The sequence below is a fragment of the Symphalangus syndactylus genome, chromosome X, assembly GCF_028878055.3.
Source record: "Symphalangus syndactylus isolate Jambi chromosome X, NHGRI_mSymSyn1-v2.1_pri, whole genome shotgun sequence".
Lineage (NCBI taxonomy): Eukaryota > Metazoa > Chordata > Mammalia > Primates > Hylobatidae > Symphalangus > Symphalangus syndactylus.
Window position 1 is genome coordinate 25,487,966 of NC_072447.2, and position 26,402 is coordinate 25,514,367.

At 41.1% G+C, this 26,402-nt stretch overlaps 1 protein-coding gene across 2 annotated transcripts in view; it reads right to left on the reverse strand.

The window, feature by feature from the left end:
* Positions 1-26,402, reverse strand: part of ARHGAP6 (Rho GTPase activating protein 6) — a 523,176-nt gene that overhangs the window by 276,328 nt on the left and 220,446 nt on the right. Inside the window, exon 1 of one of the 2 annotated variants that reach the window (XM_055266918.2) lies at positions 11,465-11,735. The exons of the other annotated variant lie outside the window; for it this stretch is intronic. Within the exon in view, the coding sequence (XP_055122893.1) occupies positions 11,465-11,512 (48 nt within the window). The 5' untranslated portion in view covers positions 11,513-11,735. Of the gene's footprint in view, positions 1-11,464; positions 11,736-26,402 lie in introns of those variants that run through there. 2 annotated transcript variants of the gene reach the window in all.

Here is a 26,402-nt window from a genome sequence, read left to right on the forward strand (position 1 = left end):
ATATGTATGCATGCTAGGAGTTCTAGATTTCATTCCTTTCTAATGATACCTTAAATAAAAATGTGCCCTCCCCCACCTGCAGCAGCACAGAAATATCATGGAAGGCCCCATTCTCAAACCAAGGTTCCTCTTAGACTCACTACATGAGCCTTTGATCCTTTACAGATGTTTGCAGTGGGTGATACAAAGTATCTGCATGGTAATGGTGACATTACCTGTCTAATTTTAATGCATTAAATTGCATTAAAAGCAAGAGTTGGGCTCAGTATGACTACGTTTAAAAAATGTTCTTTCTTTCTAATAAATACCAACTCATAATCATATGGTAAAACTGAAATACGTGAAATATCTGGTAAGTTTGCCTATGTTTGCAGAATCAGACAGCATCAGCAGTTTGGACACCTTTTTTAAAATAGTGAGAACCAAATAAATGCAGGAAGTCTTTCTAACTGTGTCGCGATGATAAGGTTTCACTCTGCAGCAATCCTGAATAAAAACAGCTATTAAGGATTTTTTGAACCAGTTCATCATGATAAGGTTCAAACCTTTCCCCAAGAGAGATCTATGAACTGCCACTCCCTTTGAAATGAATGAATAAAAATGCATGTGTGCCATGAATGCCAAGGTTTACGTAACTGTTGTGCTGCCCAGAGCCCAGCTCGGTCATGGCTACCTCAAATCCATGCAGGATTCGTGTTTATCCTTGTTCGTAAATACTTTTGGAAAACCCTGACAAGGGCAGAGTGCCAGCTCTCATGTACCTTTTCCAGGCTGCTGCAAGTTCAATCACGCGGTTGTCGGTCCAGAAATGGATGTGCCGTTAGAACAGCCATGCAAAGAGGGAGTGTGCCGCATTTACACAGGAGATAAACTCTGCCATGTTTCAATCAAAAGCAGTTTGCTAGTGAAAACACAGGAGTTGGAATTATAAAATTACCACAACCCTCAACTAAAAATAAAAACAGGATGTTCTTTATATGGGTATATATATATATATATATATATATATATACGTGTATATATATATATATATATATATATATATATATATATGCATTGCTGACAACAAGGACACACCAAAATCCTCTCTGATCTCACTATCAATTCACCATACTTTCTTCTGTTATGTTTATGGATGCTTTGGGTATAAATAATCAATGGAGACAGGAATGTTTCCACCGTGCAGCAAGAACAGGAGGAAGAATTTAAAATGTGTCATCTTATGGAGACAGTTCGGTGGTAGCCCAGATTCAGGATGAGGGCAGGAGTAGGGTGGATGTGAATACAAAGGGGTAGCATGGGGGAGTGCTTTTGTGGTGATGGACCAGCTGTGTATTTTGAATGTCGTGGTGGATATGCCAGTCTGTACAGGTAATGAAATTGCACAGAACCACACGCACATATACATACGTAAAAGAATGCATGTAAAAACCTGGTGAAATGTGAATCTGTAGTCTAGTTAATAGGATTGTCCCAGTGTCAGCTTCCTGGTTTTGATATTGCGTAAATAAGATGCTACCATTGAGGGAAGCTGGATAAGGGGCACATGGGACCTCTGAGTACTATTTTTGCAAGTTCTTATAAGTCTTCAATTATTACAAAATGAAAGGTTTTAAAAAGTATTACCTCAAAGGTATCACCTTAATCCAATGGCATGTCAACAATCACCCATTGCGCAGTGATTCAAGCATGCAGACTTGGCAGTCAAATTAAGAGACAAGGATTTGAGTCCCAGCCCCACTACATACTAGCTGTGTGGCCCTGAAACAGACATAAGGTCAGAGCTTTGGTTTCCTCATCTTTTAAATGAGGATAATAGGACCTATCTCACAGGGTTATTTTAAGGATTAAGTGAGATAATATATGTAGAATAAGCAGGACTCATAGAAAGTATTCAATAAATATTGGCTATTATTATTACTCTAAGTCAGACTAAATATTTCTGAGAGCTTTAAATCATTGATTAATTTCATTGACATTCAAATACATACTAAGCATCAGGCACATGCTATAAATGGCCAAGCACTGAGTCACACACAATATAGTCCCTGGTTCTGGTCTCTGCCCTTTTGGATTTTCTGGTTCTGTTGTGAATATGGTCTCCAAAGAAGCAGGATGAATATTTATGAAAGTGGGTGCACAGAAGGCTCAAGGAGAAACTAACTTAAGAATAAGAGGTACTTTCTGCAGTCAAGGTTGAAATGAGAGTTTTCTCTCTGCTAAAATTTACTGGGGTACAGGGCGGTTAAACTGCAATGCTTAGCTGCAACCATTCCTTGACCAGCAGAGATAAATGAAAATTGCCTTACAGTCAAGCACAGGTTAGACCATTTGTGTTGATGTGCAATTTTAAGGGTTAAAACCCTTTACCCATCAACCAGAAAAAAAGCCAAACCAAATCTTCCTTTTTCTTTGGCAAGGAAATTACATTAGACTATCCTAATGGGCTTAGAGGGAAAAAAATCTAATTGTAGTCTATATTAATACATTTACATATTTTGAATTGTATTAATAAATACTAATAAATTTAGACCAGGGCACTTTAAAGTAATGAACTTTCCCATATTAGATTAATGACAAAATATATGTAGAATATATCACTCTCTACTAAATGCTTTAATAGGTTTGTGATATAAAAATCCTTAAAAGCAAGCACACCACGTATGGATGGAGGTGGCATAGCACCTGAGTACTTTAAATGTGGTAGTTAAAATAATCTACAGTGTGGAAGAAAGAGACATTTGAAGCAATTTGGGAGTCTTCTATATACTTAGGAATTTAAGGTCTTTCATAAATGTAAGCAAACCCCAAACAAGATTGAAAATGCTTGTAATGATATTTTATGTTTGTCAACACCGACTCCCCCCAGCCCTCAACAAAAATAGGAAATAAAATGTTCTGCCCTTCTCTGTGCTGGTCTCACTGGATTGGCTGGGCTTGGGCCCAGAAGGAGATGGAGAACAGGGAGACCAAGAAGTCAGAGTATTTACTGTTCCAGTCTATCCCTGCTTCTCTGTATTTTGCCCTTGCTGGAGTCTTCTCTGGACACATTGCCAGGGTCCCTTCCAGCCAAGGCAGCAAGTCAGTGGGCTCTGGTAACACTGGTTCCTCCCTGGTAACAGCTTCTCAGTGTTGCTAATTGTTGGGTGCTTCACCACTCACCGTTGGTTCCTTTAAACCTGTCAACATATTGGCATAGTTCATTCCTCAAATTAAGCCTTTTGAGTGATTTATCTGTTTCCTGTTTGGATCCTGATCGACACAAAGCCCTTGACTGTGAATCAGTAGTTAATGTGGGAGGATGCCTTTACTTTTGAGATAAAAGTTAAGACCATGTTTTACATTTTGCTCAGACCATCGAAATGGCATCTTAACATGAATGGAACTGTTGAAAGTCATGTGCATAGATACCCACAGAAATAATACTATGTGTTATGTTACCATTTTCAAATCATTCTAGCAAACTCAATGTTCCATACCCTTGCTAATCTATTATTCCTCTGTGGGTCTAATTAATATGGCATCACCAAGCTAGGCACCTAGAGCAATGTCCAGGGATTTGTGCCCATGTGGAGAGGCACCCACCTGGCACAGAGATGCTTGGCAAATATGGAGCCCCCGTGCTTCACAAGGTGGTGAGATGCTTTTAGCCTCTGTATTGCACTTGGACTGGCTTATACATTTCTTTACCAGATATTTCAGTCAACTGCAGAAAGGGGTCATTCAAAAATATGTTAAAAGTTTATTCATCTAAACTACTTCTGTTGCTGTTGCCATGGCAACTTTTCCCTAAAGCCACAACTCCAAATTCTTCTAAAATTGTTATTTCAGAAATCTAATTTAGCTGACATCCCAAACACTCAAATTTTACTATAAGATTTTTTTTATGTTAGAAAAGTTCTAAGAAAATGACAAGTATCCAAAGAGAAGAGGAGAACAAGCCTGACAGGTTTTCATTTGAAAGAGTCATGGCATCTTTCAAGGAAATTGGAAGTGGAAGAGTCCTCAGTAACAGTAACTGTATTTGAATGAAAAAATTTGGCTTATATTTTGTATGTGTTTCTTGTATTGAAAAGTATCTCATATTCACATCCAAGTAGTCACCACACAGATAGTGAAAGCAGTACCACATAATGACTGGTGGGAGTCCTTGTTGCATCACTGGATCTACCTTTAAGTTTTTAAGTATTCAGGGTATATTTAAGAATAAAATAAATCAGAAAAATTGGTCTTTTGAAAATAAGGTTAGAATGAGAAAACCTGAGAACAGAAAGTACATTAAAAGATATTAATTAATTGTGTTTGTAAACAGTGGTCTCAGTCCAAAATTTGGCAAGCACCCAAGACCTTTAAATCTATCCCCACCCTCCCCATCATCTCGTAACTCACAATCTAAAAACAGACCATGCTAATGGACATTCAGTGACATAGCCAGGAGTTAAGAAAGGGCTCTGCAATTCAATGGCAGAATAGGTAGGCCACAAACTTGCCTGCCACCCTGGGCTGCTCAGGAGATTTTGAACCCTGATGTGATTGAGAGAGAAATGCTGGGAGTCACAGTTTCCCTCCCTCTTTCCTTTGGCTTTTCTTTCAGCAACTCTTCCCTTTTCCCCAGAGCAGGCCGGTCTGCGTCATTATCCTCAAGGAGTAGGGACAGAAGCAGGCACTCTAGTTTCTCACTTTCATACAGATGCAGATCCCACATCCACACACCAAGGCTGCTCAGCACTCCACACATCCTCATTTGGAGATTATAACTTCTAATTTTAGGCCCACGATTAACACATTCGTTAAACGGGCATTCTGGCTTAATCAGAAGAGAGGTGGCAAATTAGGCAAGGCTGTTAGACGGTCATAAAGGAAGAAGTTAGCTAATGTCTGACATGAGAGAGAAGACAGTAAACATTTTTTAACCCAAGATTAGGAAGGGCATCGGCATTGAGGAGTGAAGAAACAAAAAGCCCAAGATGCTGAGGCTTCTGGAAGGACCACCAACACCCTCTCCAGAGTAATCCCCGCACAGTATGAAACACACTGTTCATAACTGTGACTCACAGCCAGGGAAGCTCACGCACATTTTCTCACCTCTATCTCTGAAAACCCAAGAAACTACGAATAATGTATTTTAGAAAGTGCCATACAAAATTGTTCTCAAAAACATTTAAGATTTTGATATCTACTGAGATACAATTAAGTCAGTGTTTCTCTATCTCAGCACTATTGACATTTGAGGCTGGACAACTCCTTGTTGGGTTGTGTTGTGCTTTGTAGGATGTTCAGCAACATGTCAGGTCTCTACTTAATAGATGCCAGTGGCAACCCCTGCCAGTTATGATAACCAAAAATGCCTCCAGACACTGCCCAAGGTCCTCTGGTTCAGAACCACTGGTCGATTTTACCTAGAATATGGATACTGAGGGACATATTGCCAGACGACATTATATAGAGGAAGTATTCCTATACCTTTTGTGTCATTAGAGAGTTTGGCTGAAATGAACACTGGGTGGTAAAACAAAGGACCGCTCCGAAAACTTGTACTAGATTACCTCAGAGTCAGCTGAGGTGAAGTATTGTATTGTACTTTCTGAATCTACTTTGCTGCTGAATCCTACATTTTGTAGGGGCTGCTTGAGTAGTAAGTGGTTCACCGTGTAAATTAATCAGTGTTTGCCAAACCCAGCTGATATTGGAACCACCCCCAAAGCTTTTTCAAAGGATTGATTCCAAGTTTGGTCCTTAGAGATTCTCATTTAGTAAGAATTCAGTGAAACTGTAAAGCTAATTTTTAGTCTCGTCTCTCCCTCTGACCTCAATCATCAACTAATAAAGGGTTAAGTTTGGAAACTCCTAGCGTAACCTAGGGAAAAATACACAAGCAGCCAGATTCATGTTCTCATAAATATTTATTGTATGCCTACCCTGTGCCAGGACCTGCTCTAAGGCAGTGGAAAGACAGTGGGAAAGGATCACTGGGTCCTTGCCCTGAATAAACTTACACACTAGTCAGAGGAGACAGACAAACAATGAATATATAATATAATACCAAGTGGTGATGTGAACAATGAGGGAAGTGGCTAGTGTGATATGATCCAGGGTAACTGAGTGGGCTCAGAAACACTTCAGAGGAAGCAGTCAGGAAAGGTGACATTTTTCCTGCAATTTGAAGGACGTAAAAAAAAAGCCTACCACACAGAGGACATTCCAGGCAGAAGGGACAGCAAGTACAAAGGCTTGGGGCAGAAAAGAACTGGTCGCATTTGAGGAACAAAAAGGGCACAGATGTGGCCAGGCAATGATAAGCTTGCGGAGTAGGGCGTGGTATGAGGCAGAGATCAGGTAAGGAGCACTTGGAAGGTCAAGGTCATGGATGAAGCTATTATTCTAAGTGGAATGGAAACCAACCAAAGAGCTTAAGCCCTGAAATGTCACTATTTCATTACCTTTTAGAAAGATTGCACTGGCCATAGGGATAGCCAACCACTCACTGAGATGGGAAAGTCTGAGAATGAAACAGGTGACAGGGAAGTGAGGAATCAAGAACCCAATGAAGACTTTGTATGACTAGACAATAATTTCACAACCAAGTTGAGAGTCAAGTGTGTGTGGTCCAGGGTTAACACAATGTGGGAACAGGAAAAGTAAATAATAAAAGTTCATCACCAGAAAGGACTAGGCAAAGGGTGGTAATTGTTTTTAAGTGATTGGCAGATATGTCTGCTATGCAACATCCAACAGGAATCTGATTTTTTATCAATTAGTAGTGGTACTTAATGAGTGGTTTGAAGGAGGGGAGATGTAGCTTCCTAAGATGATGGGGCTTCCACACCAAAGAGGCCTTATCCAGGAAACTTTCTGCATGCAGCAGAAAAGTAAGCATGCCGGGTTGGGGGTGGGAGTAGAAAAGGTATCTACAATTAGTAGAGGTGTTAATTAAGAGGATTTAATAATCTCTCACATATTTGTAAGTTAAAAAAATTTTGTGTTTATGAGGAGACAAATGACAAGCAGAGTGATATAAAAATGGTTTTATAAAAGTAAGTTCTGGGCCATACCACAGGTCAGTATAAGTTCTGCTGAGTTTCCTAAGATGTCTACACTGTTAGCACTGATGGATGATAACTGATTCATATCAGCACAGGCCTGCAACGGCGCCCAGTTCTGGGCATCTTCAGAATTACCAGAGAGTACCCTGTATTCAATACCACTCAATTATTAAGCAAACTTAATGAATTCAAAGTCTTTGAAAATTGAATGTTCATAGAGAACAAACTTGGAAACTTTCATAGTTTCCATTCTATGTGAAAACAGGTTCTCTGTCAGGGTAAGCAGCTTGGCACTTCCGGTGAGTTCCTTAGGAAGGGGTTAACTGGAGCAAGGGCAGAGTCAGCATCTGATTACAAGGCTGTGGTCAAAAGCACAGATGGTGTGGTGACCGCACCAAACAGGAAGTGACATCAGCAGCAGAGGAGCTCAGACTAGACCAGTACAAGGAAGGAGAATGAGTAGCTTAGGACCTCAAAAACTAGGTCTCAACTACTAGATTCATGAAGTCATTCAACACATATCTACTGATCACCTACTGTGCTTCCAGCACTCTGCTAGGTGCCCAGGTGACAGCAGGGACAAGACACACATAGTACTACTCCCAGCAAGTTTTCAACCTGCCAGTGAGAGAGAAGTGAATGATGTCAGTCCAGGGATTCCTGATGGTGACTGTATAATGGACATTGATTTGCTTTTCTCTGCCCCACTTGAGGGTAAAGACAGGTTGGGGCATCACGAGAGAAGAGCTTGAGCCTCCTAAGGTCCCCAGTAAGTCACCAGGCCAAGCTTTTAATCCAGATTTTTTTTAGTGTCTTTCAGAAAGACATAAAGATATTGCACTGAACTTAATGGATACTTAAATTTTTGGTTTTTGTCTACACTAGTCAAATTAAAGAGCTATTTGGCCATGCAATTTGACAATATAGATGTCACATTAAGTCACTGAAGGTCCAACATTTGGTTGTTGGTTTATTACTGTGGCAAAGTGGATCGCAGAGGGATGATTAGGTTCGACTATCCTCATTGTCTAAATGACTCAGAAGAGCACTGCAGGATCAGGGCACCCGGATAAAGCTCTCAGTTCTGTCAGCAGTGACACATGTGCCACCTTGAATTCTACTGTTCTGAGCTTAGATTTCTTCAATCAGGAAATAGAAAACCTGCATAAGGCAGCAATTGGATTTGAGACTGAAATTGACCTAGACTGTGTTCAAATATTTTGCAATCTGTATAAGACAATAACAAGGAGGGAAATATTATTATGACTATTTGATTATTATATAAACTTCAAGAGCTTCTCTAGAAATGCTGCCAGAAAATCATTGATTCATTCATGTCATCCTCATCCTTCATACTCTATCACCTCTTTATCCCATCCAAACTAAGTCTGACAGGTTCTATGTTCTAAGCATCTCTCCAATATGCCAACTGCTCTCAATCTCCTGCCCAGCTGCCACCCTAGCATCAGTCATCTTCTCGAATCTCTCCCAGGCCCAAATACCAGGATGCATTCTAGCTCTTCCTCATCCTGACTTCATGCTGGGATCAGGGCAGGCTTTTGAAAGTGTAAATCTGATTCAGTCACCAAAAGGCATCAAGGACAACACCCAGCTGGAAGGATGGAGTCACCATAACCTGAATGTGGGAAAACTGTAGGAGGAAATTTTTTGAGGAGAACATTAGCTGCTAACACACATTATTTTCTGTGTGCGATGATAAAGCAAGAAGACAGTTGTACTATACTTTGAAAATGTCTGTTTATATAAATGGAGGATGTTCTTGTCTAGTTAATTGCATTTTGCTCTCTGTGACCATTATGACCATTTAAAAAGATAAGTGAGATGTCCATAGCAACTCCTAACATTTTCACTATCTAATTGTCTCTTTGGAAAACTGACCAAATACCTGGAATACAATAGGCATTCAACAAATGCTTATTGAATGAATCAAATGTGAGCCACTGACCTCTCTCATATGCGGTCTCACCTTGGACAAATGAAAAAGCACTGAAGGAAGAGCGTTAGATACTTATCCCCGAATTATAATTCAGAGGAGGCAGGAGGTATTAAGGACACATGGAGGGTCATTCATGTTGAGGAAGACAGACCCAAAAAAACCCAAGATCACAGGAAAATGCACAGTGGGACAAAACCATGTTGAGCAAAGTAAGTGGAATATTTGTGCTAAACGGCAAAACAAGCTCTGGAATTATCAAAACCCAAATGAGGGAAGTAAACAAAAGTGCAGCATTAGAATGGATATTATACCACCAAGGGTTATACTAATATGAAAAACAATGGGTCACACTTAATAAAGAACATTCTCTGGACACGTGACTGATTCAGAGCTGCTGCTTTATCATCCTAAAGTATGCATAGGAAACTTCAGAGAGCCCGGGTGACTTATTCCAACCTGGAATCCCAACAAATTCCCTCTGGAATCTTCCTTTTTATAGTCTTAAATCAGAATATACATACATGATAATCTGTACTAGAATAAAGGGCTATTTCATCAGCAGTCTTCAGAGCTCCAAGAGGGGACATTAGCATCGGCTTGACTCTTCAGTTTATGATTTTAGAAGAATGAGACAGCTTAATTAAATGACAATTTTAAAATATTTTTGTAATATATTTACATAATTGAGACAATAACCATTCATTGAATGAACAGATTTTTTTAAAATTAAGGAGCCCGTTCTCACCTTTCCTCCCCCACCCCCACTCTTGTAAATGGAAAAGACCTCAGATCATGAATCAAAGCGTACCAGCACACAGTTCGAAAAGGTGGTGGGGTGGAGATGTTGAATGGGCACAGTGAGCACAGACTCTACCTCCTTCAGTGTAAAGCAACCTCTGTTGAAAAGTGGTTACCCTTTAAACCACTTTAAAAGGCAAATCACTGAGCCACTAGTGTCTCCCAGACATATGAACGAGCATTAGTAACTTATAAGTATCTCATTTGGTGTTTCAAGGCAAGTAACTATAGAAAAACCAGAGAAAGAGCTGTCACAGGTTCCTGGAACGTTTGCCTGGGAAGGTATCTTAACAATTTCCTAATTCAGGCCTTCATTTTTCCAGTGGAGGAAAGTGAAGTGTACGAGGTGTGCAATTTGCCCAATGGCCCTGCAATTAATCCAGAAGCCCCCAGGTGACACCAGGAACCAACTGGAGCAGCTCCGGATGCCTGAGTCTACCACCCCGTCCACCTCTACTCCTTTCTTCAAAAAAATATATATATATTTTTTATGTTGGGGACTGGATTTTGGAAGACACGAATTCCAGACAGTTAACTGTCTTTGCCTTATTATAAATATTAATGATTCTTGTCAACTTTCTGCCTGCTTCTCTCCAATTTTTAAAGTTGGCAGTCAGAACGTCCAGTCTCAACAGTGCAAATCAATTCAAGGAAAACTCAGTAAATTAGCAGATGACAGAGCAACTGCAGTGTCTCATCTCAAAACGACACATCTCACAAGTGGAAAATCAATGTCTGAAGACTGGAGTAAGGTAAACCTTCTCCCTGCCCCCTTCCTGGAGGGGGCATTTGAAATCTTCAGAAGTAGTAGTCATTCCTCAGAAACAACTTTCCTTTTTTCCTTCTTTCCTTTCTTTTCTCTCTCTCAAAAAATATACTCAATCTAGTATCTGGATTTGGTCGGTTGTTAACCTTGAAATCTTGACTCCTTCTTCAAAGAAGGCAAATCCCATGAGCTTTCTCTCTGTTGTGTTTCCTGCAGTACCTGCAGCACCTAGCGCAGTTCCTGGCACACAGTAGGTCCTCAGTAAATCCTTGTATCAACAGGGAGAACAGAAGCTACCATAAGGGAGGGGGAAGGTATGACAGAAGAGCCCCTGGTATTCCCTTGTATTAGCGTGCAACATTAATGATAATGTGCAACATTCTGTCCCGTCACAAAGTAGGAGGGAAATGCACTCCCTTTCTAAAGAGTGAAACGGCTGCACCCCAACGCTCCCGGCAGCATTTCTTTAGCAAATCTACTCGCCACACACTGAGATCATGAAGCGGCCCTGCCTCCTGTCCAGTCTTATTCTCGTCCTTTCAACATATCTGACTGAAGGCTGAATGAGCGACCTAGGCCTAACCCCAGGAACCCCATTTGTCAGCCTTTGTCAGCGAGGCGGTGGCGGAGTCCAGTCCCGGTCCCAGATGCAGTGACCACAGCGTTGGGGCAAAGAAACACTGAATTCAGGGTTGAGGCTCCTCTGTACCTTCTAAAAGATTTCGGGAAGCGCCAATGAGTTAGTGAGCAGGTGGCATTTCGGGGTGACGTACCAGACCACCCGCCACCCCCTCAGCCATGGACCTGTGGGGAGCCCCGACTACCATCGCCCCTCGCAGTCCCCACCTGGAGCGGCCCAGTGGCGCCCCCTTTGTCCTCTGCACGCGTCAGGACACTCACCGCGTAGTGCAGCTGGGGCTTCTCACCGCGGTACACCGGGTGCCCCATGTCGCCTCTGGGAGGAGTGGCGCGCCTTGGGCTCAGCCTGGGGTCACGGTGTCTCTCTGAGTTCCCCGTACTTCACTGCCATCCTGGGGCAGCCCCGGGGCGCGAGCCCTGCTCCGTGCGTGCCGAGTGCTGTGCAAAGTGACCCTGGCACAGCGTCCCGCTGCCGCTGCGGAGCTGGTGGGGACCTGGAGAAGGCGGCGGCGCGAAGAGGGAGGGGGAAGAGGAGGAGGAGGAGGAGGAGGAGGAGGGAGCGGCCGAGTCTGATGCGATGGGCGGGCGTTTAATTCCTTCCGCTCCTGGCGGGTCCCTCCGGCGGCCGCCGCTGACAGCTGTTGGGGGCTGCGGAGGCCGGAGGCCGAACGCGCCTACGACAGGTGTCAGGCTGGCCGGCACGCCTGCCTCCTGCCACCCCACCCTCCCCGGACCCGTGGGACCCCGGCTGCTGAGGCGGGGACTGCCAAAGCCTTTAATGCCAGCGAGAAGGCGAACTTGGGTTTCCAAGAAAGAGAGACTTTCACTAACTTTGAAGGAGGTGTGGGCCTGACAGTGGAAGGAGATTCAGAGCCTTCTCCTGGGAGGGCAGAGTTTCCCTTTCTAGAAAGCCTTCTTCTGTGAGAGTCTCAAATTGTGGGGACCCTTGGAGAGGGCAGGACTGAGAGGAACCAAGTCATGCTACCCAGGGGAACTGCTAAGGGGACAAGGCTGCGCAGGATGCTGGTCACCTAGGGCGAACCGAGTTCCAGGGGGGCTTGCAGGAAACATCCTGTAGGTTCACAATAACCCTTAAAACTGGCCTCTGATCTGAAATCCCCTCATGGAAACCTGCACTTTAAAACACCTTGGAGAAGATCAGCGAGTTCCCTCCACAGCCTTGTCCTTCTGTAATTTACGTCCAGCCTCCCACAAGTTGAGCCCAGACAAAGGCCAGGCCTGGGGCCACAGTAGAGACTCAAGACTCATGAATCAATCAACGCAAGCCCCAGAGGGGTGGCTACAAAGTGGAATATGTGTTTGGGGGTAGCTTGTGCCAGTTTGTCAGGGTCCCACTGTACTGAACCAGCTGAATGACTCTCCACTTGCTCTGTGTAAGAGGAGAGGGGAGGAAAGTTGGATGTGGCCCCTGAATTTCAGCCCTTACGATTTAGTTGAATGAACCATCCACTGGCATGTAATATTTCAAAACAATTCACAGCATAATTATAATTAGCGGTGGGAATGTGAAGCCAGGGGTGCAAGTGGCCTGAGGAATCTACCATTAGATAGTCCCATGACAGTTTATCCACCTGGAAAACTGTATGGTTATATCTGCTACAGTCAATCATAGGCCTACCCTCCAATCCAGCAAATTCCACCCCTAGATATACAGAGTACAATAATCTCATCATATACCAGAATGCTCATACTGTCTCGAGGCATAATTGCCCCAAATAAAAGTGATCCAAATGTACACCAACTGATGCATGACAAACCAACTGTAGTCTGTGCACATGATGGAATACTACTCAGCAATAAAAAGGAAAATGCTACTGATGCACAGAACAAATGGATTAATCTCACAAACATGTTGGGAGAAAGAAATCAGACACAAGTGTACATACTGTAAGATTTCACTTATTTATTCTGCAACTGAAATTCAAATGTTTAAGTGTAATAGGCAAATGGAATCCATGGTGATAGGTGTCATAATAGTGGTTACCAAAGTGGGAAGGTGGTATTGACTAGGAAGGTGGTACAAGGGAACCTTCTAGGGTGCTGGAAATGATCTATATCTTGATCTGTATGGCAGCTACTAGAGTAAACATTCACTGAGCAGTACAGTTCAGACTAGTGTAATTTACACCCTTCACTATGTGTATATTATACTGCAAAAATAAAAAATAAAAACAAAAATAAATTTAAAATCAATCCTTTGCCAAACCCAGGAACTTCCAAACAGTGTTGCCTGTCTTATGAGAAAGTCAATTGAACTATTTGCCCAAGTCTTTCATTCTCCCACAGCCTGACCTACCCAAGTCTCCTTTCTTCTGCTTTGTAGGAGACATGATCATGCCCATTCACCTTGGAGGCCTTCCTTGCTCTGTGACATGTCCAGGCAGAGCTCGAAAAATGACACACTAAAGTTGCCTCTTTACTTTCACTCTGTTCTGCTGCTAAAAGCAACCTTTAGAGCAAAGTCATCAAAGATCCTTAGAATAAGACAGAGAACCAGCTTGAGCTTCACCATTTGGCATCTTTCAGAGAATTGCAACCAGGGCAGCCTGATGGAGGCATGTGTATACAGATGTAATTCAATGGCCTAGACAAGCCCCAGTTTAGGGACTTTCACTTTACTGTGGTCTATTCATAAAGGTGAACACTCCAGCCTTAGGACTTCTTCTTCTGTCACGCTCGCCTTTAAGCCCCTGAAGCTAAAAATCCCTTTCCCTACAAATACTATTTAATTATTAATATATTTAAACAATACAAGGTGGATCCCTGGGTCTTAAAACCTTAACCATAGCCTTTTGATCATTACCCCTGAGTAAGTCACCTCTTAAAACTGGGTCATCCTGGATTTGGTTTGTATTCCTTCTTTGAAAAATGTAGTAAGTCACTAAATGACACGCCTGTAAGCCAAAAATACTCCATCAGCCCCACACTGTGTACTTACATTTTAGGAATGACTTCTGCCTTCTAGCATCATTTATTGCTAAAGTGTCATAGCTGAGTTGGAGTAAAATGTTCAAGTGCAACAGGATTGTTTTTTTCTCTGTGTTTGAAGAGTTTGTGAGATTGGGCAAAGCACCTAAAGAAATGATCAGTTCATGCTGCAAGACTCTTAAATCACCTTGGAATGAATCATCCACCTCCTTAAATTCTTAGTCCAATTGTTTAAGGCTCAAAGCTTCAGAAAGGATCTAGAAGATCATGCAGAACTCTAAGAAGTCTGTTCAATCTTAAACAATTTGAATTTCACACATTATTCATTATTTCATTTAAATATATTTCAGGTGCAAATCAAAACCACAATGAGATACCATCTCACACCAGTTAGAATGGCCATGATTCAAAAGTCAGGAAACAACAGGTGCTGGAGAGGCTGTGGAGAAATAGGAACACTTTTACACTGTTTGGTGGGACTGTAAACTAGTTCAACCATTGTGGAAGTCGGTGTGGCGATTCCTCAGGGATCTAGAACTAGAAATACCATTTGACCCAGCCATCCCATTACTGGGTATATACCCAAAGGACTATAAATCATGCTGCTATAAAGACACATGCACACGTAGGTTTATTGAGGCACTATTCACAATAGCAAAGACTTGGAATCAACCCAAATGTCCCACAACGATAGACTGGATTAAGAAAATGTGGCACATATACACCATGGAATACTATGCAGCCATAAAAAATGATGAGTTCATGTCCTTTGTAGGGACATGGATGAAACTGGAAAACATCATTCTCAGTAAACTATCGCAAGGACAAAAAACCAAACACCGCATGTTCTCACTCATAGGTGGGAATTGAACAATGAGAACTCATGGACACAGGAAGGGGAACATCACACTCTAGGGACTGTTGTGGGTTGGGGGAATGGGGGAGAGACAGCATTAGGAGATATACCTAATGCTAAATGACCAGTTAATGGGTGCAGTAAACCAACACGGCACATGGATATATATGTAACAAACCTGCACATTGTGCACATGTACCCTAAAACCTAAAGTATAATAATAAATAAATAAATAAATATATTTCAGGGTATATTTAAAACACCACTCTAATCAAAATTTCTTATTTGCATATCTCTACTTCCAAGTATCCTTCCCATGTTATTTGTTCACTTGGTCATTATTCAACAAATATTATTTTAAATTTTAAATTTTTATTTGTATAAATGTATGGGGTAACAGTGTAATTTCAATACATGGATAGATTGTGTAGTGATGAAGTCAGGGCTTTTAGGGTATTCATCACCAGAAGAATGTACATTGTGCCCATTAAGTAATTTACCATCATCCACCCCACTGCCCTTCTGAGTGTCCATTGTCTATCATTCCACACTTTATAAATATTTTTAAGTGCGTACTATGCACAGGTATTGTTCTAGGCCAACTAAACTTTATATTGACATGGCATGTGGTTTTAAAAATGCACGTTTGATCGTTTGGGGTAATGGAGAGAGATAAAAAGGCAGCAAGAAGCACGTAAAACCTCACTTCAGAGGAGGCTGAAGTTCATCCAATTTGTTGGTTAAGAGCCTGCTAGGCTAATGTTCTTTTTTGTTTGTTTTTTCTTTTTTTAAAAAATAATAAATTTATCTGATGTTTATAATTCACCCCAGAGAGGACTTAAAAATAATCTGTATGAGTTATTCTACTAGCATCACCTTTAAGAGAAAACGTGCCCTGCTAACTGTGGAATTTCCACGTCTTCCTGTCCCTAAACATTAGAGCATTTCCAGAACTGAATGCTGCCCTTTCTGCCGGAGCATTTAAATTAAAATCCTTGTTTGCATTTATTCTGCCTACCTATAGGCTGAGTTAAAATTTTCCACGGTTAATGCCAATGCAAGGGTGATTACTTTTTTCAGAAAAACTACCCAAATCTGTGGAAGCGAATTCAACTTCAGAGTGTAGGAAGAGCTGAGGGCCCATCTGAGTACTAAAAATCACTTCAGACGGCAGGACAGGCCCTTCTTGGAGGCCCAGCCTCACCATTGTTAACAGAGTTACTATGAGACCCTCTTAGATGGGGAACCCCCTCCCCCAAACCAGTGCTCACACTAGGCCATCCTATTGTCCTGTTAATCTAGCCCCTAGAGTATTTTTAACATTTTGAAATGGAAAAATCAACAGCATATAATGTGCAGCTTAATGAATTGGTTACAAAACATTCACCTATCTAACCTTCGCTGAGGTCAAAAATTAAAATATTGCTAGTACCCTAGATCCCCATGTCCCTTGGCTGTATTTCCCTCCTCCATCCCAGTGGTAGACACTGTCATGACTTCACTTCTTCACTTCCCTTTTACAGCAGGGTTTCTCAACCCCAGCACTCTTGATATTTGGGAACCAATCATTCTTTGTGGTAGAGGCTGGACATTGCAGAATGTTTCGCATCATCCCCAGCCTCTACCCACTACATGCCAGTATTATTCCCCCTACGCCAATTGTGGCAACCAAAGATGACTCTAGACATTGCAGATGTCCCCCAGGGAGTGGGGAAAGGCATAATCACCCCTGGTTGAAATCCACTGCTTTTTAGGAAGTCAGGCATCCATAAATATTAGAGCTTAGTGTTGCCTGTTTCCTAACTTTATGTAAACAGATTCATAAGTATGTTTTTATTATAGCTGACTTCTTTTGCTCAACATTCTGTTTCTAAGGTTCATCCATGTTGCTGTATGTAGCTGTTGTTTGTTCATTCCAATTGCTGTCTAGTACTCCATTATATGTGTTTATTACTATTTATCTTTGTAACTGTTGATGGACATTTATGTCCTTTTCAATCTTGGACTACTGAAAACCACACTGCCTGAACATCATTATACATATCTCCTTGTGCATATGTGCATGCATTTTTATAGGGTACAAACCCAGGAATATAACTGCTGGGTCATAGGCATGCATATCTTCAACTTTACTAGACAATGCCTAACAGTTTTCCAAACTGTATTAATTAGAATCTTTATTTACACTATTGTATAAACAGACTGAACACAGTTTATATGAAGACTGAACAGAGTTTAGAGTTGTCTCTTTTTTAAATTTTTTCATGGGGCTACAAAGATGAAATTAAGGAAATCAAACTCCAGGATCAGAAAGGAGAGCTGGAGCAGCAGCTTAAGGCCCTCCTTGGCTGAAATCATGTGTCTCCTGTAAGTGAAGGACCTACCAGCCCTGCTAAGGCCCTGGCATTGGCAATGACAAGGCTGACTTCACCCTCATGCACAGACAGGAGCAATGGATACACTGAATGTGCTTTTGAGGGAGGACATCACGTTAGGCAGAATTTCAGCAAACTGGGGGTAAAATCTCGGCCTGACAACTGTAAACATATATGCCATTTCAGGAATTATCATTTTGCTCTACAGCCATAATTTCTTCCCACTCTCTTAACGATTCCAGGGACATGGAGATAGAAGAAATCTAAGGAGGAATGAAGGTCCTCATTCTTTTTTCCAGGTAAGTTTAGGGAGACAACCCCCAGCCTGAAGACAGCTGGGCTGAAGACCAGTGAAGGAGGAATTCCTGGTGTTTCCAAAACTGGTGGCTGGAGCTGCAGTCACATAGGAGAGATGGAGAAGAGAGAGGAGAACATCCTGGCACAGCATAGTACCATTGTCTTTGGCCTCAAACCCTAGTACAAAGAATATCATAAAGCTATGCATCAACTAGAGTCGAGAATATGATAATCCGAGAATTCAGGGAAAGAAAACAAGCGAGGAAGGGTGAGGAAATAAATGACCATTACAGTAGGTTCTACTTGGCATTATTGGTTTATCTTGTTTTTGCCGTTTTGATATTTTCACTGAAGAATTTCTACTCCATGCCACAGAGCCAGGGAGGGTATCCTTAAAAAGTGCCTAAAAAGAGACATTTCTAATATATATGTTCTATTCAAGGGTCATTAGGCAAAAAGGAGAGGCCGCAATTTCTCCAGCTATGACTTTCCAAATAACCATTTGGGAATTAAGAAATGATTTTTCATTTATATACATAATCTAATGTTAGTCTATTGCCTTCATTCCTCTGATCATAATCTCCTTTCTTCTGCACAGTTGCACAGTGTTTCAGTTGTCTAAAGCCTGCAGAATTCCCATGACAATGCCAACACTGCAGGTGCTAGAATTATTGTTTGAAATGGTAACAATTCCACTATTCATTAAGCACCTACATCACAGGCTCAACTAGGTGCTTTGCAAACATCTGGATCCTCAGAACAACCGGGAAGGAAAGTATGATTATCTTCATTTTATTTATGAGGGTAATTAACCTGTTTTGCACATCTAATAAATGGTGGAGTTGAGATGTAAATGGCAGTTGACCCCAATCTCTTTGTAGGCCATTCCAGTATGTTTCAAGGTGGAGATTCTTTTTGACAAGTCAGGCCCATTCATTAGATTGCTGGTGTCCCATCCACACCTCCTAGGCCAGTGATTCTCAACAGGGGAAATTTTGCCACTGAGGAGATACTTGGCAATATCCGAAGCTATCTTTGGCTGCCACCACTGCAGGGGAAGGGTGTCACTTGCATCCAGTGGGTGGAGACCAGAGATGCTGCTAAACATTCTGCACTGCACAGGACAGCCTTCACAACAAAGAATGTTCTGGTCCCAAACGTCTAGAGTGCCAAGGTGGAGAAATCTTTCACAGACATAAGGAATTCATCCTTTAATAATTTCCACTTAGCAGTGCCTCTCACACCAACAACACATTTTCTTTCAGTGAAGTAGGTCTTGCACCACCCAAGAAAACAAAGAGAAAGTTCTCCAGAGCAGAAGAGTAGAGCTGAGCCCTGGGTCTCCACCCATCATTGAAGACCCATACACAAGTGGGTCTCCACGCAACACTGTGTGTTGTTAAAAGGCTAACAGACTGGGTAAAAATTGGCCATTTGTGTGATCAAAACTGACCACTCTGGAGTTCTTTGGAGTGCTTGACTAGTCACCCCCAGAAAAAAAAAACCACTTTTATAACCTCAAGAAACCCCCGGCTTCAGAGGCTCAGAAATAGGATGAATGATGACACCTGGCATTACTCTGGTGCCTGCAGGTTTCAAAGCAATTTCGCATATATTGGTTTCCCTACCCCCCCCCCACAACTAATCTATCTTGTGATAATGATAGGGAGCAGAACATATAAGGCAAATGTTAAGAATTTGTTGTCAGGAGTGTAATAAAATGAGGAGAATAAAACAGAATGTCCTTTTCCTGCCAAGTCACTTAAACTGCCTGTATCCCATTAATCCAGCAAATACAGAGGATGAGCCAGGGAGTTCCAGATCCCCCAGGAATGCTTGGTACATAAAGGTCAAGAAGCAACAGTTTAGCAGGGCCTTCTTTGCCTTGCTGTGCAGTAAGAACCAACCGAAGAAAACTGCTCTGAGCCTAATTTCTTGATTATTTTCTTTGGAGACCATGCCTTATGAAGGTGGTTCTCAGCCAGGGGCAAATTTTCCCCTTAGGGCACATTTGACAATATCTGGAGGCATATCTGGTTGCTGTAACTTGGAGGGAAGGAGAGCTGCTACTGGTATCTAGTAGGTAGAGGCCAGATATGCTGCTCAACTTCCTACAATGCACAGGGCAGCCTCCCACACACAAGGCAAAGAATGATCTGGTCCCAAATGTCAATAGTACCAAGGTTAAGAAACCCTGCTTTATGGTTAAAATTGTTATGGTCAAAATAATTCTAATAAATCAGAATCTAAGCATCAGACTGGGACTTTTTTCATTATTTCAACTTCAGTTGTCTTCCTTCATGTCCATGCACAGAGCACAGATGAAAAGATATTACCTGGAAAGATAATAAGATTTCTTCTCCCTTTCAGTGGAATACAGAAGAGGAAGAGGGACCAGAAGGAAATGGCTAGTCAGTGTTTTTGAAGGTATGGTCTTCAGGACCATGGGCACCAGAATCACTTGGGTGGGTTCTTAAAAATAGATTTTGAGGACCTACCCAGAGCCTACTTGCACAATTCCTCGCAGCACCACACCACTGACATTTTTAGTAAGATTCTTTGGTTGTTATCCCGTGCAACACAGTTTGAAAGCCACTGATGTAGTGGTAGTACGATGCAGAAACTGAAACTCAGAAAGGCTGGGTGATTTGTCCAACGTCATGCAGATAGCATGAGACAAAGTCAGAAGCCATCCTGAGCTCTGCATTTAACGTTAAAAGAAGGTGGAAAATAGTCCTAAGTGTATGACTAACAAGCAAGGATAGATCCATTCATAGCTACAGAAGAAGAAATGACCATAACATTTGGCCCAGTTCAGCACAACCCAGAGCCTGCTAAGTAACTTGCTACATTTTCCTGTGGTTTTGTCAAGTTTTCTCCCCATTGTCTTCATGACTAAGAATAAAAAGAATGCTACACGTGATTGCTTTTAAAGCTCTTAAGATAATTGATTTCCTTCAAATTTTATTTTTCAGAAGCACAAAATTCTTTTTTCTCACATTAACATGTCAAAAAAATGACAAATGTATACATAAACTACACAAATCATTAGTCCTCTTGATTTTCCAAAGGGAAAACCCATGCAGAGTCTATTGAAAAGCCTTCTTACCCAGAAAATAATTTGTTTTCTCTTATCTTAGCAAAATAAACTTAGCCACTTGTTCCCTGTTGTTGATGGGAAAGTCTGAGATTTGGAACAAAAGAAAGCTGTTTTGTACATTATAACAGATAATATGACAACCTCAAAGCTATCAGTTTGCATTTCTGTAAGTCCCATTTTTGCAGTGGGATGATTGAAAGAACAGAAGATATTCAGTCTTTGAAAGTTGAAGGAGGCATAAAGATGATGAATAATTTGAGGGGATGTCATACACAAGAAAGTTTTGTCCACATTTCTTCAGAAAGCTGGATAAGTACCAAGTGTGGAAGTTAAGGAGACTCAGATTTTGTCTGAATATAAGAAAGAACTTTCTGTATCTGACTTAGCAATTCTACTCCTAGGTATATAGCCAAGAGAAATGAAAACATATGTCCACAAAATCTTGTATACACATATTCATTGTAGAATTATTCATAATGCCCAAAAGGTACAAACAAACCAAATTTCCATCAACTGATGAATGAATAAACAAAATATGATCTATCCATACAATGAAAGATTACTTGGCCATTAAAAGGAATGAAATACTGATACAACATAGATGAACCTCGAAAATTGTAAGCTAATTGAAAGAAGTCAGTCACAAAAGACCACATATTATATTATTTCATTTATACAAAATGTCAAGAATAAGCAAATCCACAGAGTAGATGTGGGGTTGCCTAGGACTGCAGAGCTTGGGGGTTCAGGAGTTGAGGGGGTGATAGCTAAAGGGTACAGTGTTTCTTTACGGGGTGATGAAAATGTTCTGAAATTTATGTTAATAGTGGTTACCCAACTTTGAATATGTTAAAGACCAAGGAGTTGTTAACTTTAAATGAATGAATTGTATGGCATGTGAATTTTACCTCCATAAAGTAGAAGAAAGGAAATAAGGAAGGAAGAAAGGGAGGGAGGGAGAAAGGGAAGGAGGAAGGAAGGACTGACTTTATAACAAATCTAGATGGAAGGCAACTGTCCCAGGAGGTGGTAGTATCTTCTTCCCTGGCCATATGTAAGCTGAACCTAGATTACCATCAGCCAGAGAGACTGCACTATGTGGGCAGTCTCACTATACGCCCTTCAAACTCTAAAACGTAACAGCCACTGTTTCAATATTTTATCCTTTTTCTGTTTCCCTAACTACAACATGAGTAGTGCAAAGCTGGCTTCTATCAATTCATTCAGTCCATTCTTTCATTCAATATTTCATTGCTAACTTAAGGTAAAGCCTTACAATATTTCTCTGTCTTAATAATATATGTGCTTGTTGCTTCAGGTAGAGTTCCTCAGAAGCAGATACCAAGATAAGGACTGATGTGCAATTGATTTATTAAGAATCTGTTCCCAGGAGAAACTGGTAAGGGGTGAGCATAACAGGGTAGGGAAGGGAATAAAGCCAAGTAAGGGTCTGATTTCTAGCAAAGTCCCAGTCTCAGTCTGGTCCTGAGGGAAGCTCTGGGGTATTAATTACATCTAAACTTTGTCCCGCCTTTGCCAAAGAATTTGGACTTTAATATTTTCACACACATCAGTCAGTCATGGGCTGTGGGACGCCCCGCCCCCAGGGTGATGTAAACTCCCAGGCACTTCCTGCTCTTTGTGAATATAGGGCAACTGCTCCAGAACCCCACAGAGTGCTCACAGATGTTAGTCATTAGAAGCAAAGCTACACAGAAGCTGGTGAATGGGACAGGCACACAGAACTGGTAAAAGATCTGAGATATTCCGGGCAGAGCACAGACAGAATCCACTGTGCTTTTTGGTTGGATACATGTTAAGCTCTAAAGGCTATTTATGACTTTGTTCCTATGTCCAGAGGTCTTGAACAGGGTAGAAGCTTGCAACCTCCAGATTTCCACCTGGGTGAGGTATGAGTCTATCTTTTCATGCTCCTCCTTGCTGATAAATGCTTTGGCTGACATCTTTGCCTACATTTGATCTGTTTCATTTCATACACTGAAAATCTTCTGAAATGGGTAATCTGCCCACAAGCACCATAGGGAATTCCTCAACAGCTTTAGCATCCGTAATATTACCCCAAAATAGCATTGCTGTTCTGCCTCTTACTTTAAGGTTGGGCAGATGCCAAAAGCTGCAAACCCATGGAACCATCCATGACTGGGTACACTTACCAGATCTGTTTCCTTCTCTTACATTAACACAAATAGGCCTACGATGCTAATTCCAGAGCCATGTTCAAGTTTCACTGTTTCATCAATCATTTCGTGAGCTCATTAGTTGATTAACACTTTTTTGGTGGTGATCAAATTAGTGTATATGCACACTCATATGATCGTGTAATCACTTAAAACACAGCCAGCCACATAGAAGCTCTGTATCAATGTTTGCTATTATTACACAAGTACAGAGCTTCTCTCAGGTTGTATGGTGGGATCTTTGTCCTCAAAATCATTCTTCCTGCCAAAGGGCTTACAAAAGTTTTTCTGACCTATTTCAATTAAAAAGAAATTGTTTCTATCTTGCCTTTACTTCTACTACTTCTTACTAGCACGTTCTTCTTTCAAGTCCTCTGAGGTTATCACATAAGATGGGGTTCCTGGCAAAATTCCTCAACACCTAGCAGAAAGACAGCAAATATTCCATAGACTGAAAAATGAGAAATTCTTTTTAAAAAGGGCAAAAACTAAAAGAGCTCCCAGAACCTCTTGACGCATATTTTGGTGGTGAAGAGAGAGCCAGAGGGCTTTGCGCCAGAGTATGGTTTTGTTTGTATCTCTGAAAGTGCACGAGTTGAAATTCCATAAATAGAGGAGCTTCTGTACCACTTTCTATTGCTAATATTTTCTTTTCCTCTGACGTCTGTCTCCAGCATTTCAGTTCATGGTGAGTGCTTAATAAATGCATGATGACAACAGATGTTAGAAAGTGTTACGAGAGCATAGAGCATTCTAGAAAAACCTAGGAAAATACCAGTGGGGGAAAACATCATTATTTAATAAATTTATGAAAACTTTAAAAGGAAAGCATGTTGCTTTTCAACCAAGGACTTTCTAACAGAACAAACTTGTGGGGAGATAATTGTCTCAGATCTAGCACAGGGTGGGTAAAATTGTTTTTACATTTTTAAATGGTTGGAAAAAATTAAAAGAATAACATTTTATGAAATGAAAATTACATGAAATACAAATTTCAACATCCATAAATAAAGTCTTCTTGGAACATAGTCACACCCATTCGTTCACTTACTTGTCTATGACTGCTTTCTCACTACACCAGCAGAGGTGAGCAGTTGCCAGAGACCAACTGCATGTTCACTAAACCTAAAATATCTGGCCTTTTACAGAAAATGTTCACCAACCCCTGATTTAGAAAATTAAAATTGCAATTTGTTTCCTTTGAATTTTTTTCTACTTTTGGCTTTCATCTTTTCCCTCCTGGAGTTTTATAAGCCCAAAAGAAAAAATTATCTTCCATATATTCATCTCTATTAACATAGCGATTATTTTGTTTCATTTATAGTCTGGAAACAGGCAACTTACCAAAGAGAAACCAGACTGCTTAGATCAAGAGGACTTCCAAATTGGATTCTACTGCTTTATGTATCTGAGCTTTTAAAGACACATTTGTATTATTTCTAGAAGCCTTAGGTAAATGTATTTGGGATTCATTTTGTCTGTGGAAAGCACCTGCAGCCCCATTTCTTCTAGAACAATATAAATTGTAACTAAATACAATGTTCCCTTGTTGCATTTGTATTTACTATTCTCAAACCATTTGACAAAGTATTTCCGTCTCACTAATTAGTGTTTCCTAAGTGTCATTGGAAGCAACTCGCTTGCCTTGCAAGTTTAATCCTACATTTGGACACATGCTTGTTAATTGGTTTCCCTCCAAAGTTGAATGGGGCTTGCACCCATCTGTCCTGGATTCAATTACACCAAATGCCACGTGCTCTGAGATCAGAAAAGCAAAGGATTCTAAAACATCCATGTCTATATTTGGCCCTTGACATCCTATTATTCTTCCTTGTCTTAAAAACCCTAGGCCACTCACAGGAAGTGAACTCAAATTGTTATTTTTATGGCATAAACTTTTCAACAGGCTGTGACTTCTATGTCATGTCACACTATATAGATAAATATGTGTGTACATAAAATTTTTAAAAATCCAACCCATTGTTTTGCACTTACTGCAGTGCACATAACATCCTCTCCACACTTTGAACATTCCAAAATGCAGCCATCCTTCTACTCAATTTCTTGCCAGAGGAGATGCCCACTGAAATTCTAGGTCACACACTGAATGTGATTCCTTTGTTTTCAAGGAGAAATTTCCCTCCACCTATAATGCTCTTCTTCCTCTGTCACCTCCCTTCCATTTCTCCTTTGCCTGTGTAACTCCCATTAGCCTCTCTGGATTTTCTGGAGGGACATTCCCTGATTCACCTCACCACCCTCCAATAGGAGCTTTGCTAGCTTCCTGTTCATACCTCTGTTAGGATGCTCATCTTGTCTGTTTCCTCCTGAAACACTTGTCTCCTCAAAGACAGGGCTGTCATACTCATTTTTTACCCCCAGAGCCTGGTCCCATATACAATAACCACTTGAGTAATATTTGTTGAATGCCGTTACTACATACAATTTCAGGAGATGAGAACAATCAGCATCAGTGGTTACAGCACCAGCAAATCAAGAAACAGTCTCATCAGGAATCAATTACAATGGCAATGACTGCTGCCTGGAGGAACCTGGTGATTTATATAACATAATCATTCATCGGGCTCAGATTTGACTGCCATGCCCAAGTGTTGAATGTTGCAGATGGCTCACCATTCTCATTAGGACACTGTGATGTAGTATTTCAAAAGCAAAACTTTTCAGAATCATAATTCTGACCCTTAGAAAAGAATAAACCGTATCTCCAGAAAAGGACAGTCCACAGAAAATCAAAGGGATGCTCTCCAATCTCAAGGCTGCCATTTTTGGTTATAGAATAAATATATCAAAGGCCCTCCCATGAAGGAATTCAATATGACCAAGAGTTAGATGCGACTCCCAGAGCAAGGGTGCTTCCCAACAACATATTAGTCTATGTAGAGTTTAGGAGGCAGAACTCTCTAATTTGGTTTCTCACCAAAACAAGTGCAATCTATTCAAAACCCTTTGAAAAGGCTATGCTTTGATAATTGGGTTTGTCTTTGCATACTCTTCCCTGATCAACTCTGTTATCAGTGAGACCTATCTCCTTGATGTTTCCACACTGAAGGGACATCACGGGGCAGAATAATTTGCCTTCCTAAGACAAGACTCTCTAAACGTTTTGGTTCACAAAATGAGAAGCCCAATTAGCAGCCAACCACAGGAGCCTGGCAAGGACACACTTGTTCCAACACCCCTAGTCCCCCAACTCAACTGTCCTCCTGGGACTGCCAAGTAAAAAAAGAGAAGGAACAGGGAAGTTATTTCCCTAAGGAGCCCCTTGGGAAGCAGCAGTAACCCAAGCACAGGGGCCACGCCACTTTGCCTTCTACTGTCAGATTTTAATTTTCACAAAAACGAGTCATGAGATTTTCTGTGTTTTCTCCTAAACTAATATTTGGATTTCTTTTTAAAAAATGAT